This window comes from Strix uralensis, chromosome 1 (genome assembly GCF_047716275.1).
Source record: "Strix uralensis isolate ZFMK-TIS-50842 chromosome 1, bStrUra1, whole genome shotgun sequence".
NCBI lineage: Eukaryota > Metazoa > Chordata > Aves > Strigiformes > Strigidae > Strix > Strix uralensis.
This window is the reverse complement of record NC_133972.1, coordinates 132,395,564-132,412,265: the sequence shown is the minus strand read 5'-3', so window position 1 is coordinate 132,412,265 and position 16,702 is coordinate 132,395,564. Positions and strand designations below refer to the sequence as shown.

Genomic DNA, 16,702 nt, shown 5'->3' with positions numbered 1-16,702 from the left:
GTGTTGTGCTGAAAGTTGCTAAACTAACAGAAACCACATATGGTTCAGGAAGTCCCTGACATCAAAGTAGTTGGAGGTCAGAAGAGTATTGGTGAGAAATATCACACATTCGTGACCTGTTCTGTACTTTTGCCTATTACTGGAGACAGAATACTGGCCTAGATGTACTGTTAATCTGGCCCGCACACCTAGTCTCATTTGAAGATGTTTTGGGACAAAGGAAAATAATGTTCCTTACAAACATCAATTAATTCCTGATCCTGTTTGTGTATAATCTCTTACACACCTTTAAGATGTGTGTTTGTGTTTACTTGTACATATACAGGATTTGCTTTTGGTTAGGGTTTATTATAAAAATGACATGGTCCTGTATGCAGATTAAATAGTAACCAAAGTTTGCTTTCACAGAAGCATCATCACTTTAAAAATGGATGCAGTTTATTCTTGGGAAGGGTGGTGGTGTAATTCCAAAATACATGAAAGCACTTTTGCAGGTTTTAAACATTCTAACAGTAATTACAGTATCAACATTATTTGCATCACAGCCACTCCAAAGTTTTCAGAAAAACATCTATGCAGTGCCATAGATATTCTTAAAAAGCCCATAAACCCACAATCATCAGATGGGTTAACTCTAGGCAGCTCTTGTTTCCTTTAATTTAGTATATAATCAGGAATCCTTTGGAACATTCAGTAACCAAAACTGAGCTCTCAAGATTTAAAGTGGACCTAAGTAATTTGAAACATGGAAAGCCCACAAAGAGATGCTGGATAGTATTGTAATTTTTTTTTTCTCTTTAAATTACAGACTATTAGGTCATGATAAAATAAAAGTTGGTGAGTTCATGTTCTACTTTTCCAGAAACTTAAGAAGAAAAAAAAAAAGTCAGGAATGGTAGAATTTTGTTCTATATTCTGAAAGAGATTATGTAATACTCTTCCTAGTGTAGCATATTATAAAAATTAGTTATTTTCTAAAATTAAGAAGCTGGTTGTCCACATTTCATGACTGTAGTACAGCTTTCAAGAATTGCAAATAGTCTTATGATCATGAAAAAAAACCCCAAACATTTTGTACTTAATAGTCAAAACTGTATAAATACCTATTTTTGTATGATGGTTACTGTCCCACAGCAATCTAGTGGTTTTTTCCTCCAAATTCTTGCTTTATTAATTAATAAAAGGTATGTGTATTTAACATACCTTTACTTGTAGAATCTGTGTATTTACTGCCCAGAAGAAAATAAATGGGTTTAATCATTTTAGTGCATTTGTTCCCCTTGCTACTCATATTTCACGTTAGTGAAAGGATCAGGGTTTTTTCCCTGCTCAACTTTACGCATAAGTTTCTCAGTTTTGTGGATGTTTTCCAAAAAAACCCAACAAAGACTTTGTAAAAATTTTGAATTGATGAGATGTCTTAATTCTTGTATTTTTCTACCTTCTATTTAATACTCTTTGCGGCATAATCATTGTTCTGCACACAGTAGAAACTAGTAATGTGCTGTCACTAACAGTAGACTACAATGGTTGCCTGGTTTTATTTTCAGTGCTCATGTTAATTCATTATGTTCTAGATGTTAGGCTGTTACCCTGAGGGGTAAAGTCTTATGTGTTACTATCTCTAAGTCAATCTTGTGTTTATACCTAAGATTGCTGGATAGATATTTTTACTGTTTTGCCCACATCATTCAATTTTCCTGCAGCAGCTTTCGTGGGCAGATCTCCTGCTGCATGCTTGGATTTGGTTGTGTCTTCCTGCGGCCTGTGCATGCGCTTGCTGCTGTCCTACCACGCTCCCTTGGCCACTCCTTTATACTGTAGGCTAGAGCTTGAATCCATGGAGAAGGATTTCTCTGAGGTCAGATGCCTGTTATAAGAAGTCCTGAAGTTCAAGATAAGATAAATACAGCCTTGTATATATTTTTAAAAAACCGCAACCAACCAAACTATCTGTTCTTTTGTGATTAGTTTGCATCGATGTGTGTGCTCCCCTTACATGAAACACTGCTGTATGGTAGGGCCAGTGCCTACATCTTTGAATGGTTATTTACAATATCTGTTGTCCAAAAATGCAGAAGGCCAAGTGGCTTCACCCATCTCTTAATGTCATCTCGTCCCCCCAGGGCCTCAGCACTGGACCTCTTTGTCTTTTCACATCTCTCCATCAGATTGTTAGAGAACAGGAGCTGTAAAACTCTGGCTGATTCCTGTCTGCTGTCAGGTAGTGTACCCGTTGGCTCTCCTCTCGCTGCCTACCATATGAAGGGCCACGATGGCCAGAGGCAAGGTTCTGGGGGTTGAGATCTGTCCCTCCTGCCGTTTAGCAGTGCCAGTGTTTATAGAAAGTCGTGCCAGGTGTCTTCATTGCTTAGGGCAGAAACATGTGTGTACACGTTGCTTGCTGTTCAAATCTCTTCCAAATTACACTATAAACCAGGCAGAAAATTAAACGAAGTATTGCTTTGTGAAAGTGCAGACACAAGTTCCTCCTGGCCTAGGCAGGGTCCCTGGTCAAACCCACTTTCTGGTTAACAATCTCACCCCAGCAATGCCCATTCTTCCTCCTTCTTGTCCTCCAGCATCAAAGCCTTAGCTTGAACTTCCAGATGTAGGAGAACTCAGGCCACACTCTTTGTTGCCTGCTTCCCCCTCCAGCCCCATCCAGCCTAGAACAAGTGGGGGAGAAGCAGCATCTTCCTACCAAAGACAGGATTCTCCTTCTAAACATGGCCAAGGGTGAACAGGCTTCACTGTCTGTCTCCCTTAAAGAGTGACGTGCTGTCCAAATAAATGTGGCCTGCCAAATCAGATGGCCTGCCAAGAACAGTGATGCAGACCCCTGCATCAGTCAGAAGACATTTTAATTCAACACGGAGAAAGGCACCCCTGAAGTCATCCATACTCCAATATCTTTGCCAGTTAAGCATGGATTTTTCTTACCTGCTTGACTGTTTCCATTGGTGGGATCAACTTCTCCAGCTGAGATGCTCCCTTACTGAAAGTTAATTCTCTGTAAGAGGGACCTCTGGAAGTCCTGGGTTGGCAGCTAGATTTTACGCTACCTGCAGATGTGCTCTGTCTAGCATTTTTCTACAAAGTCAGTCAGACCTACTGCTCGCCTTGAGGTCAGTGCAAGTGTGCAGTAGGCACGTTGATCCTTATTGATCCAGGAAGAATGGCTGAGCCTTGCAGGGCTGCAGGTCCCAGTGTGCCGTCCTGGAGCAGCACAGGCGCTTTGCCACTTATGCCCTCAGCCCCTTTCAACAACTGTCCCAGCAGAGGTGTCTGAAGGAAGGCAGGTTAAATCTGCACCTCCACAAACTGAACTGCCTAGTGAGAGGCTTGTGTGTAAGCTGACAGCACAAGGAAAGCAGGAGGTGCTTCTTCTTCAGTTGCCCTAACCCAGGGGTGGAGTCCTTCATCTTCAGGAGCTCTGGCAACATTGGTGCAGTTTTAACAGCCCTGGCTGAGGGGGGCAGAAGTGGCAAGATTTGTAGTTCGGTTCTGCCACTCTGTAGTGGAGGTGCTGTCTGACTGTCACTTTGGCTCTTCTGAGCCACAGTAAGTGGCTATGTTGACTGTCTCTTGCTGACGCTTCCTCGAGCTCATCTCCCCCAGCTGTCCCTGACTGCTCAGACAGAGCAGGTTTCCTCTGTCAGTACTTTTTTTTTAGTCAGGTGAGATACAGAAAAGAAGAAAAATGGTTAATTTTGCTCCGGTAATTGTGACTCTTCCAGGCACGTTCTCCATAGAGGCACCACAAGCAATCTCTTGTCCTTCACTCTGAAGGAGTCTTTACTGTTGGCAAGCCTGAGAGGTCAGACTGTGCTTAGTTTGCTCTATTACCACCCTGAGCAGCAGCAGCTCCTGGCTTCCTTGGGCTGCACGTGTTCATCCTCCTTCTTCCCAAACCAGGATGCCAGTCTGTGTTTCAGCTCCCCAGTCCTCACATCGTGCTCCCACCTAGGACATCCACTCTTGCCCACGTATTTCTCTCCCGTGGCCCTGGTCCCTTTCATCAACCACAGCAAACCTTGCCAGTTCCTTCACATCAACATGTAAAACCCTGAGATGGGAGCACAGGTTTGGGAGCAGCAGGGCTACAGCAGCCACTGAAGAGGGAGGTTGCCACTTCTCAAAGCCGCACGTTGATGGCAGTGGCGGAGGTAATGGCTCTTGCCCCACGTGTGAGTGAAGAGCAGAAGTGGGAGCTGTTGTTGCGGCAGAACACATTAGGTGGTGCGATGACGTGCGTGGCACTGTTCAAGAGCCCTTTGCCGGTGGCAGTTGAGAGGGTGCACAGGCACAGCCTGGATGGACATTACTGTCTTCAGAGAACTTGATCCTGTTCATGTGAGTACATGCTCACCTGGGATCTGTGTGGACAGCACTTCTTAAAGAATCACAGTTTCCATAGGGTAAGTAACTGCTTTTCATTTTGTTTCCTTACAGAAATATTTAAAACCCAGGATGACTCTGATTATACTATTAAATCCTTAATCAGGTCCACCATTATTATGACTCTAATGTTTCTAGGACACTTGCTCTGGTTTAAAACTGATTAATTTCAGGAATTGAAGCTCAATTCACTGTTCAGTATACAAGGCGCAATGACAGATGATGTGTTTTCAATACTGTGTTCTCATTATTGCTCTCCTGTTTTGAAAGAAAATAACCATGAAACTGGTGTTTTCCTTTACTGTGGTTGCACACTCTTGAGAAAAGTAAGAAATGCAAGTTAGGGGGAAGATTATTGGTTGTATTCATGTAATGTCTTCATTATCCTTTTAGTTTAGATATCAGATAATGTTTTAAAATATTTTCAAGTGCAGCTATTGTTTCAGATTTTTAAAGATGAACTGTGAATTTTGAAAAAAAAGTATATTACTCTTCAATACTAAAGACAGGAATAAATTATTTAGCTTAAGGTTTGAGGGCGCTTTTTTTCTCTTTGACGCCTTAGATGGTAGAAATTCAAATATTGTCTAACCTGGAATTATCTGGTTTGTTGGAGATTTAGCAAAGTTAGTGTCTGGTGGATACTGGAAGATATGATAAATTCTAAGAATTATAATGTGACAAATTATAGAAGTTGTATTTTGTTACTAGTTCCAAGTGGGTTTTAGGCCATGTGCATGTGACAGTGCTTTTTGCAGTGTGATGCTTCTCTACTTCATGTGGAGAATAATTTGAACTTTGTTATTCATTAAAAATTATTCTTAACTCATGTAGTTGAGAAGAAAAGTTGTAGCTAAAGAAAACACTGTAACTATAAGCAGTTACTAGAAGAATGTTACATCTTTGTTCAGTACTCTGCCTCAGAGATTTTCTAGCACCAAAAGCTTCTAAGATAGGTAGTCTAAAAGTCAGCATTATCATGGACAACTTTCGTATTCTGTGCATAAGAAAAAAGTCTTTTATCCAATAGCTGATTTATTGTTGCAAAACATAGGAATTATTTTATTTTCTGTTTTCACTTAATCCTGTCAAATGTAGCAGATGTTTTCATTATTCATACAAACTTACCATTTCTTGTGTGTATGTGTTAAGCTCTTTGCTTAGTAACGGTCTTGTAGAAGTTGAGATCCCAGCTAAATGTAGGTATAGCATTGCCCTCATCTGGATCCACTGCATTGTGATTTTGCTATATTCATAAGGTAATGAATAAGAGTACCTGACTTTCCTCTTCCATTCTCTTCAGCATTTTACCTACATCTGGTGTTTATCCTATTTACTTGTTCCAGTTGCTTCAGTTTCCCCTGATACAATAATCTTTCCATGCCTCTAATGGCCCATCTCTGAGGGCATCTGCTTTTTGCTAGAGTGACTTAGATGTGTGGTGAGATTGAGTACCATGAGCATTTAAGAGAAAACGTTGAATACTATTTGAGAGGGCATTATAATATTTTAGATAGAATTTGGGGGTTTTTTTGAACAGCAAAATCTGTAAATACCACTACTGGAGAGAGTAAGTCCTCATGGACTTAGTCCATTACCTTTATGTGGCTGTGTTAACTACTGTCTACTTATTGTGAGCTACGTTATTAGAAACATCTGGATAATGAAGCTCTTCCTTTCTGCTGCGATAATGGAAGATGTTGAGATAGGCATCGCAGGGTGACTAATTTATAAGGGTCTTGCTGGGAGAAGGAGTGAGGAGTCATCAGCATTTTTTCCCTGAAACAAGGTGATTTGGAGACCTCCTAAAGAGGAGGTGAGGGTTTTGCCCTCTTTCTGGCTCATTAGTTGAAAGCAAAGCTTTCACTTTTTCTTTGGGTACTGGAGCTGTTTCTACCTCCTGCCTGTGTGTACAAAGCCCCAGATAAACGCTCCTCAGCTGTCAGAGAGATTTCAATCAATTGCTTTGAAGCACTTTTGCCTTCAGTGGGTGTTCAAGGACACCGGTTTGCTCACATTTGTGCTTACCAGCAGAGGAGACTGGGACTGTGTGAAGCTCAACTTGGTACCAAAAGGAAGGATACTTCACTGGGGTGAATGGGAAGTGAGAAGGGAAAATGCTTTGTGTGTGCGAAAATGTTACATTACACTGGGGCTCCTGCCAAATACCTTCAGCTTGCTATGCCACGTGGGGTATGTGCACTGTATAGGGCTTGGCTCTTACATATCTGGAAGAGTTGGAGGGGATAAACCTCCCCATTACAATGAGGTGCTGAACATGTTTTCCACACATACCTGTGTCATCCGGGAGGCCTTCTAGCAAGAAAAGGAAGACATGCTGCAAATTTATAAAAGGATGGTGGCAGGGAAAAGGGAGATATAAGGGAAATTCCAGAAAAGCCCTCTGGATTTGCTCAGGCACACCTAGACTTGCCCTCTATTGGGATTTACCTGTAGCATGTACATTATTAAGAGGCTTTATTATTTTTTTAAAATTAATTTTATTTTCCTTTGCAGGTCACCTTTTAAGCTGCTATTTCCTGTATAATTAAGCAGAATGAAGGCATTAGGTTCTAGTAAAGTTGGCCCTAATCCAGAAATCTTCTCTTATTCAGTCCTTTCTGAGTAAGAAACTCGAGTCTGGGCCCAGCATTTCATGTGTTTTGTTGTTATTTCTAAATTATTTCTGGTCTGTGGATTTTTTTTGTTTTGTTTTTAACTTTATTGAAAACTTCTTTTCTCTTGTCTAATTTTATCTCCTTATGTGTTACTGTCCAGTGTAGCGTTAGTTGAAATGATGTAAGTATGCTGCAAATTGAAGTGCATAATTGCTACTGATAATGCAAGAACAATTGATTCCTACAGTTTATAATTAACAGTACATAATGTTCTGTGCATGGGTTGGATCTATCCCTTTCAACTTTTCCTTTCCAATTCTTTCCAACCCCCAGTCTTGCCACATCCCAGCCTTTCTGAATATACTGGTTTTGCTGGAGTCTAGTCCATTCTTCCTTTTGTTTTTCAGACCAGTAAAAATGGGAAGTACTGGATTCTGGTTTCCTCCAAGAAGAGTCAGCGGAACTGGTTAAGACCAAAATCTGAGGACTTTAGTGGGCAAACATCAGGTGTGCATTGAACAGAGGCTGCTTTAATCCTGCTTTAAGTATATGCTTCTTTAAAAATAGAATTATATATGAGCTTTTGTGTAATGTGTTTGTTATATTTGATACTGCATATAATCATTCATCCTGCAGTTGTGAAAGCACCAGTAAGAATGAGGATTTTAAGTGATAATATGTTGAGACACAAACAGGGAATATTACTCATAAAATTCTTTCAGCTGGTCTTTGGAAAGTGTAATATTTGAGGATCAGTGTTTTTTTAAATTTTATCTCCATTGCTCAGTCTATATATCCACAAGAAAAAAAGAAAGTGGTTATTTGCTATTCAGAGATCAATACTGAAGTTCTTAATTGTCTCATCTGTTGAGAAATGGTACTGAGATAATAGTGCATACATGCTTTTTAATAAAACACTGTCATTGTCAAAGATTGGATCCACACTTTGTTCTAATGATGCATTTTTAAGGACACTTAAACACAGTTCAAAGTCAGCTTAATTAGTTTTGATCATAGAGGAACAAAACTTGAATTCTTCATCCATGTGAATGTTCTGAGTTACTTCGGGTACAGCAACTAGGTTACCTGAAGTTTTGGAGAAGGTAACAGTAATGTTATATTGGCCTGACTATAGGATGGCCTCCAGCCTGAGGTGTGATCTTTTCATTGAGAAAAGGAGTGAGAAGTTGTCAGAGTTGTTAATTTAACAGTTAAGCCTCATATGCTGTTCCACAACAAACACTGCTTTTGGCCTCAAATCAGACCCTGTATATCACCCTTCTGCATGGCCTAACATCCTGCATCTCCCCAGCTTGATGCACGTTCAGTTCCTCTGCACCTGCCTCCAGCATTACCAGCTCACCCCTATCCTCGTGTCCTTAGATATTCCCAACCCCTGTGCAGTGCTCCCTGCGCCTCCCTGGCCCCACAGCCCCATCCTAGTTCTGGCCGTTGTCCTTCCCTGTATCCTGCCAGCTGTGCCTGCTTCCCTTGTCAGTGACTGGGCACAGAGGCCACTTGCTGCTGAGCTCTGGACCCAGCATGGTCGAATTAACCACACTCCCCTGCAGCACACTGCGGAGGCAGTTCCCTTGCCCTTTGCCGCTAATGCTGCCTGCCCTGTCCCAGGCTAGGTGTGGATTTGGTGGGGAGGTGAAAGGGGTTGTAGCCCTTTCTTACCCCACTGAGACTGTAGGTGCCCTAGCCACATGTGAGGGCCACGGCTCCTGCACTGTTAGCTCTGTGTGGCAGGTCTCATATAGGTGCCTCTGTGCTATAGATACACCCTATGTAAGTGTAGATTGGGTTGGATTTTTTTTCTCCCCCCAAACGTCATTTGTCAGGAGAGATTAGGCTAAAACAAGATTTCATTCTGTATTCAGGCCAATATGCTTAGAAGACCAGTGTGTTCATTTACAGGAAAGCAAAATTAATTTTATTACCAGATTCTGATTGAAGCATATATTGAAAAAAATCTTTCAATCCACGGATATATCACCACTTTGATGTGAATCAGACCCTCCTTTTGATTACATTGGTGGCTTCACTGAAATCTTTGGAACTGGTCTTCATTTACTTTTACTGCAGAAAATTATTGCTCCCAAGTCTCCAAACAACTGATTCATTTTTTCACTTATGAACTAGATAGTTGATTATGAGACAGAAAATAAAATTAAGCTGATACTTTGAAGACCTGTGCATGTTCCCACTCATGGAACTGATGTCTCTAGGCTTTGTTCCATGAGCGGGAATGAGTCCGAGACAAATCTGAAATCATGAGAGTCCTTAAAGAAACACCTTTTCTGTCACTGGGTATCTTTGAAGAGGTTAGTGGTTCCATATAAAATTTGAGGGAGTAAAGGTGGTCTTACCAAACTTGTTGCTTAAAGAATGTAGCATAGTTTAACCTGCCATTCAAGAACTTGAGAGTTGAAAGGCAGCAGATTTCCATCTTGGTGTGCCAGTACTTCTCTCCTCTTGTAAAGACAAAGGAAGAGTTATGGGGAGGAGGGAGGAAGAGGCATAGACAAAGACATACTCTGTGTACACGTTTCAAATGGAGATCTCAGTCTGAAGATTTCATAAAATGCAGACATTAAAGAGGTGCATCCCCTGCTCCCCCTCACTGCCCCTCCAGCCCTCCAGTCCTGCCATGCATTGAGAAGAACACAGGCTCTGCTTCTTCCTTGCTTTCTTCCAGGACTACACTGGGGCTCTTGCAAGGACTGTTTAGATTTGCCCCCATCACACCTGGGTGCTGCTCTCCACTCCCCTCTGGAGTGCTTGGCTCCCTCCATTTCTGCTGAGCCTCAGCAGGGGAGAGAAGACAGCTGAGACCCGGCCCAGGCCGCTCCAAGCTATCCAGCCTCCCCTTGCTGCCAGCGGGGAAGAGTCCGTTTTGTTTGTCGGGGAGGTGGTGTTAGGTTGGAGCAGCTGCGGCCTGGTGCTCCCTGCCCTGCTCCCGGCCGGCCGCCCGGCTCCACCTGTCCCAGCAGCTGCTGGTTTCCCCTGCCCTGCTGCTGGGGGCTGTGGGGGCGGCCGGCCGCCGAGCCCCCGGCCTGGCCGCTGCCCTGGCCTCAGCGCCGCCCGGCCCAGCCGCCTCTTGTGCAGCTGCCCCAGCAGAGAGGCTGGAGTGGGCAGCAGCTGCGAGCTGCGATGGAGGGGCCAGGGGCTGGGGGGGGTGGGGGTGGGGGGTTGCCACTTTTGAGGGAGAAAGGCCAAATTTGGGGGCTTTCGGGTCCTGCCAAATGCTTGTGTTGAGTGCCATTCTCCCGCCATCCTCCTCCTTGCCCCAGATGCCGCAGGCCTCACACTCGACCCTTCCTACAACGGGTAGCACTGAATTTTGGTATCTGTAGTAGCAACTGTGCTCCGATGATGAAGAAAAGCTGTCAGCTACCTCTGACAAAGGAGGGCTGTTGAGTGCCCTGTCATGGCAGGCGCCCAGTTGCTACTAGACATTACCAAATGATGAATTTAAAGCTGTTCGCCCGCAAGTCAGACATGAGTGTCACGCACCTCCTCTAGCTGATAGCCTCTGGTTTAGTCCACGGTTTGCAGTGCCCCAGCAGGACTAAGAGCCTCCATCCTGAGCTAGCCTAAATCTGAACACTTACAGCCCCTACGTGTTGCAGGATAGTGTGAGGAGGGTGGGGGTCTCCAGCACTGGGTTGATAAAACCCTAATCTATCTAATCTACCCCTAATCCCTGGGATTTCTGTTGTTAATACATCAAGTCTCTGTTAGCAGAGGGTAAATTGACAGGCGAATTTCACCTGGCACTAGCAATCATTGGCAATGTGTACATTTTACTAGAGGAGATGCATGTATGTGTAGTAATCACAGCAAGGAGGTACAACTAAGAATATGAGCTTTGCCTCCCAGACTGTCAGCGTGGGTACTGCCACTTTTCATGCTGGTTTTCAAACATTTCGAGGCTTACAGATTTTTGCTTTGATAACTGTGTGTGTGCATGTGCGCGCGCGTGTGTGTGTGTGCGTGTGTGTGTGTGCGTATGTCTGTGCAAACACCACAGGCGCGGCTTTAATTCCTTTGAAATCCGAAGCTGCCAAAAGCTGTCTGGGTAGGTAGGCTCTTTGCCTGATGCCTCCCGTAATCTGACAGAAACTTCGCTGTTCTCCATCAGTGCTTGAGGGGAAGGTTGTGAGGTGTGATTTCAGGGCATATGTGGATCTGTTCATCCTGAGCAATGCATTTTAAGAGTTGCAGCAAATAGTGTAAAGAAACCTGCAGGTATTACATTAGACCAGCTGAACCTAATTTTAAGTTTTATTCAGAAGCATCACATAGCAAGTAAACTTCAAAATCTAAGTTTAGTTACAAACTAGTTGTTTCTTATTTTTTTTTTCCAGTCCCCTTTTGCTTTCTTTTACGACCACATGAAACTTGAGAAGCCATCTAAAGCTAAATCATTTAGTGGAGTTGGGCAATTCCCAAGTGTCCAACAAGAAGGCCTGGTTTAGGCTGCGATGGCCACTGTCATTCCTGGTGATTTGTCAGAAGTAAGAGATACCCAGAAAGTCCCTTCAGGGAAACGTAAGCGTGGTGAAACCAAACCAAGAAAAAACTTTCCTTGCCAACTGTGTGACAAGGCCTTTAACAGTGTTGAGAAATTAAAGGTTCACTCATACTCTCACACAGGAGAGAGGCCCTACAAGTGCACACAACAAGACTGCACCAAGGCCTTTGTTTCTAAGTACAAATTACTAAGGTATTAAACTCTATTTATCTTTCAGATTATATTATCTATTTTATGTTGGCCGTGTTAAGCCGTGTAAAAGTATATATTTGTGTACGCCTTCAGCTGATTGCAGAGAGGATGTGTTAATTAAAGTAGCCATTGGATTGTTTCTAGAATTCTAAATTACCTAAGTTTGCAAGCTAATGTCTTTGATTTTGTTTCTTAATTTGTTTTCTGCTTTTGTTTTCTGTTTGTTTGTTGTTTTTTTTTTTTAATGAGCATAGAATTTTCATTTGTATAAGGAATTGTCACAAGAAAAAGAGTATGGACTGAAAATTCTTTGGCTATGGACTTTTACATGAGTACTTTCATACTTGCCCATATACCCCTCTTACAGTAGCTAAAACCCACCAAAACTAAAGTGTTGATTTAAGAGAAATGGCTCGCGTTTTGCTATATTTAAATTTGTCAAACTGTCTTTGTAGTGTCATGCTTTCAGTTAAAAGGTTCTGTTGCAAAGCAGCCCTTAGTGTAGTATTTAGCTGCCATTAAAAAATGAGCACGTGTGTTTTTTGATCAAAATAATTACTTACAGAATATATCTGTGTTTAAAGGCATATGGCTACTCATTCTCCTGAGAAAACCCACAAGTGTAATTATTGTGAGAAAATGTTTCACCGAAAAGATCACCTAAAGAATCACCTACATACACACAATCCCAACAAAGAGGCCTTTAAGTGTGAAGAATGTGGAAAGAACTACAATACCAAGCTTGGGTTCAAACGTCACCTGGCTTTGCATGCTGCAACAAGCGGTGACCTCACCTGTAAGGTATGTTTGCAGACTTTTGAAAGCACAGGAGTGCTGCTGGAGCACCTAAAAACTCACGCAGGCAAGTCATCGGGTGGAGTGAAGGAGAAAAAACACCAGTGTGAACACTGTGATCGTCGGTTCTACACCCGAAAGGATGTCCGTAGACACATGGTAGTGCACACTGGAAGAAAGGACTTCCTCTGTCAGTACTGTGCACAGAGATTTGGGCGGAAGGATCACCTCACGCGCCACATGAAGAAAAGTCACAACCAGGAACTTTTGAAGGTCAAAACAGAGCCAATGGACCTTCTAGATCCCTTTACCTGCAATGTTTCTGTGCCTATTAAGGATGAGCTGCTTCCAGTGATGTCTTTACCTTCCAGTGAACTGACATCAAAGCCATTTACAAACACTTTGCAATTAAATCTCTACAACACTCAGATTCAGTCCATGCAGAGTTCTGCATCTGCACACCAAATGGTTGCCACATCATTACCATTGGGAATGCCTTGTCCAATAGATATGGAGTCTGTCCACCCTTCTCACCAGCTATCGTTGAAATATCCGCTCGGTACTACCTCATATGCAATTTCTATGCCTGAAAAAGAACAGCCATTGAAAGGGGAAATCGAAAGTTACTTAATGGAGTTGCAAAGTGGTATGCCTTCTTCATCCCAGGATTCTCAAGCATCTTCATCAAAACTAGGGTTGGATCCACAAGTAGGGCCACTAGATGATGGGTCTGGGGAGGTTTCTCTTTCCAAGGGCTCCGTTCCGATTAGCGAACCTCTAAACACCCCATCATTGGACTTTTCTCAGCTGTTCAACTTCATACCTGTAAATGGTCCTCCCTATAATCCTTCTGTTTCAGTGGGAAACCTCGGAATGAGTTATACGCAAGAGGAGGCACATTCTTCTATGACTCAACTTCCACCACAAACCCAGGATCCACAAGATCCTAGCAATAGTATAGGTCTTGGGTCTCTGCACTCGTTGTCAGCAGCGTTCACAAGCAGTCTAAGCACAACCACCACCCTACCGCGATTTCATCAAGCTTTCCAATAGGATGTACAAAGCTGGCTTTTACTGTCTATTTGTAGAAATGCCTTAGGTGACCATTTTTAACTTAGTGCCTACTATAAGACATTATAAATTCTCTGCTTTTGTACAGTACCAATCTCATGAAGCCAGTAAGAAATTTAAATTAACTTTTTAAAAATGTTTTGAAAGTGTTTATTCTCAGCTGTGTTTACTTTCTTGGGTTTTTTTTTAAAGCAGTCTCATTGTATTGTTTTCATTTTCACTGCCAATTGATACATTTAAAATGTTCAGTAGAAAGTCATCCCAAGCAAACTCTCAACACTCATCCCTTTTTGAAAACTTCTTCAACCATAGCAGCTATTCTGTTTTATTGATGTCAGTGGTAGAACTACCACTTTTACCTTTTAATATGTTTTACTGTTTGCAAAGAATCCAGTTAAAATGTTTCACAAAGATTCCTGAAGATTTGGGAAAAAAGTTCTCCAATCCATTTCCAAACAAATCCTCTTCCCAAATGGTGACACATCTGATCTGTTCTATAATGAAAAATCTAATTTTTTAAAATAAATATAGAATTCAGATTTTTCTGAAAACTTGTGTGTGTATATATATAAGTCCATATATACACATGTACATATATATAGCATTTTGACTTGTATTGAAGTCATTATAAAAGGTGTTAAGAATTTTGCCATTTTCTGGCTTAAATTTTTGTGGCCTGTTATGGATAGCGGAAGAAAAAAATTTAGTTTAATTCTCTAAAATCATGGCTGAACAGAATTTCAACAGAGAATCTCTGCTTGCCTAAATGACAAACGTTTCAAGTTGAATTTGGAACTGTGTTGTGCTTTCATGACTCTGGTAGAGGGAAACAGGCAAAATTAATGGCTGATCTTGAAATATAAAGGTGTTGTAATGTAGTAATGCAGAATATTTTGTCGCAGTTTTTGTTTTAATTCTTAACTTGCTGTTTTTTTCTCTTTAGTAGCATAGAAAGAGTACTGCATAGGAATCTTCCAGTAGCGTATTCACATTTGTAGACATCAGTCTTCTCCCAGATACCACCGCCAAAGGGTGGATCAAGTCCAGCCAGAAAGTGTGTATCTATTTTCAGTTCAAAACTAGTGTGCAGTCAGAGAGTGAATGTAAATTTGCAAATACCATTTTTTTGGGTTTTTTTTATTGGAATGATCTTTTCAGTTGTGTTACATGGTGTGTTATGTCCTCCTAAGCAACAAGTTAGATGTTAATCACACTTTCTACACCTGGGTACTTGGTTAGGGACTTTTTGCCCATTGCCAAGATTTAAAGACAGGACTCTTAGGAGTGAAGTAAAAGCATATTGCTTACACCACTTTTACCTAATGCAATATATTCTATTCCCCAACCCCTAATAACCAAAAGAGGAAAAAAAAAAAAAAAAAACCAACCCTGTGATGCATGGAAGCAAACTAGATTTGCTGTAATTCAACAATAACATTCTTTTCCTTGTCATTTTTGTACAAGGAATTAAAAAATAGAAATCGAGTACATTAGTATCTCTCAAACAATAATGAGGATTCATACAAGGTTTTAAGTGGTTAAACTAAATACACTTCACAGAAACAAAAGTTGCTCCCATTTAAGGAGCTCATGCTCCGGATGTTTTATCAGTAGCTCCTACTTTTTTTTTTAATTCTAGGAGCAATATGCAGGTGTAGTTTTACTATTTTATACATATGTGTATTTAAATTTTATTACTGAAAGATAACATTTTTATAAATGTGTTTGTGTTCCAAAGGCATTAAAATAAGGATGTATTAATAAGGAAAATACCTTTTGAAATTCTGCAAACTACTCCTAGATTTTGGGTTTAGGAGCGCATTATCTCAAAGTGGGCTTTTAGCTCTGCTTCATGACTGCTTCCTCTGGTTTCTGTGAAACAGATTGCTCGCTTACTTACATCTTTAGTTGAATGATTTGTTCAATATTGCTTTTTTTCTCTTCAACTTTCTAAAGGAAAGAAAAACACAGATGAACAGAGCACAAGTTGAATGCAACCGAATGTAACTCTAGTTTAAATCAGCAACCATAACGCATCTAGGAGGAACTCGGGTTTATTCTCAATCCTTTGAATTAATCAGAGATGAAGATAAATGGACTTAATTCCTCCAATGGGTTATGTCCCGCATGGAGCCAAGCATCTGCAACTCCCCCTGCAGCAGAGGAAAGTTGTGAGTGCTCGGCATCCTGCAGCTGGCCCAGCAGCACAGCCAGGCAGTGCTGCCTGTCGTGGGCAGCCTCTGGCACTCAAATTTCCAGTCTATAGTGACTGTTTATCAGTCTCAGTTGCCGATGAGGTTTCACTGAAAAAACAAAACCCAACAGATACTTCGCCAACACCCGTTTCTTAGTGCGTAGCCAGAATCCTTACCACTTTGTTTGTGCCTTAGCTTCCTGTAAAGGGATTGACATTTCACTTTGGAGTTAGACGTACATTTCATTTGAGAAATAGGGACCTCAGACAAGATATTGAACCTCATTCAGTCAGGATTTCAATGGGTGGCTGCACCGAGTGCATTTGCCACTGAACTAGGATGTACAGTAACGTGGAAGCAGACTGACATTGTAAGCAATACTACCACCGCCGGAGTGCTTTTGAGTATCACTTAGGCAGAGTCAATACTGGCCACTACTAAACCATCAGTTTTTAAACCCCGTTTTCTCAATTTCAGATGGATTCTTGGCGGGAGGGGGGGAGGGCTGGCTGATCATGCACCACTCTTTGTGCAACTTCTAAACTTCTAGTAAGTTGTTTTTTTTTTTTAAATATATATATTTTTGTGTACTTGTTGCTTGTGCTTTATTTAGTAGTAAATTGTGGAATAGAGTGATTTATTGTTAATTTGGCAGTAGCGGTTTTTAAAAACCATATACTGACTGAAACATGAGCCAGAGCTGATTGCTTTATTAAGCTAATAATGAATGTTAAGAGTACATATTTTCAGGATCATTTGCCTAGTGAGCTAAACTTGTATTATAGGCCAATATTTTTTAAAATAAAGCTTGGTCAACCTCTTATGTTACACATATTACAAGATATAGCACTTTCAAAAAGAAAACCTAAACCTTTTAAGAAAATTTCTTA

At 41.4% G+C, this 16,702-nt stretch overlaps 1 protein-coding gene across 6 annotated transcripts in view; it reads left to right on the top strand.

The window, feature by feature from the left end:
- PLAG1 (PLAG1 zinc finger) overlaps positions 1-16,303 on the top strand; it is a 50,215-nt gene extending 33,912 nt beyond the window's left edge. For 4 of the 6 annotated variants that reach the window (XM_074881522.1, XM_074881547.1, XM_074881539.1 and 1 more), the window contains 3 exons: positions 7,427-7,526; positions 11,393-11,751; positions 12,336-16,303. In XM_074881522.1, coding sequence (XP_074737623.1) covers positions 11,510-11,751; positions 12,336-13,599 — 1,506 coding nt within the window. In that variant the 5' untranslated portion in view covers positions 7,427-7,526; positions 11,393-11,509 and the 3' untranslated portion in view covers positions 13,600-16,303. Of the gene's footprint in view, positions 1-7,052; positions 7,527-11,392; positions 11,752-12,335 lie in introns of those variants that run through there. The other 2 variants (XM_074881555.1, XM_074881563.1) reach the window with 2 other exon arrangements.
- Positions 16,304-16,702: the final 399 nt, after the last annotated feature.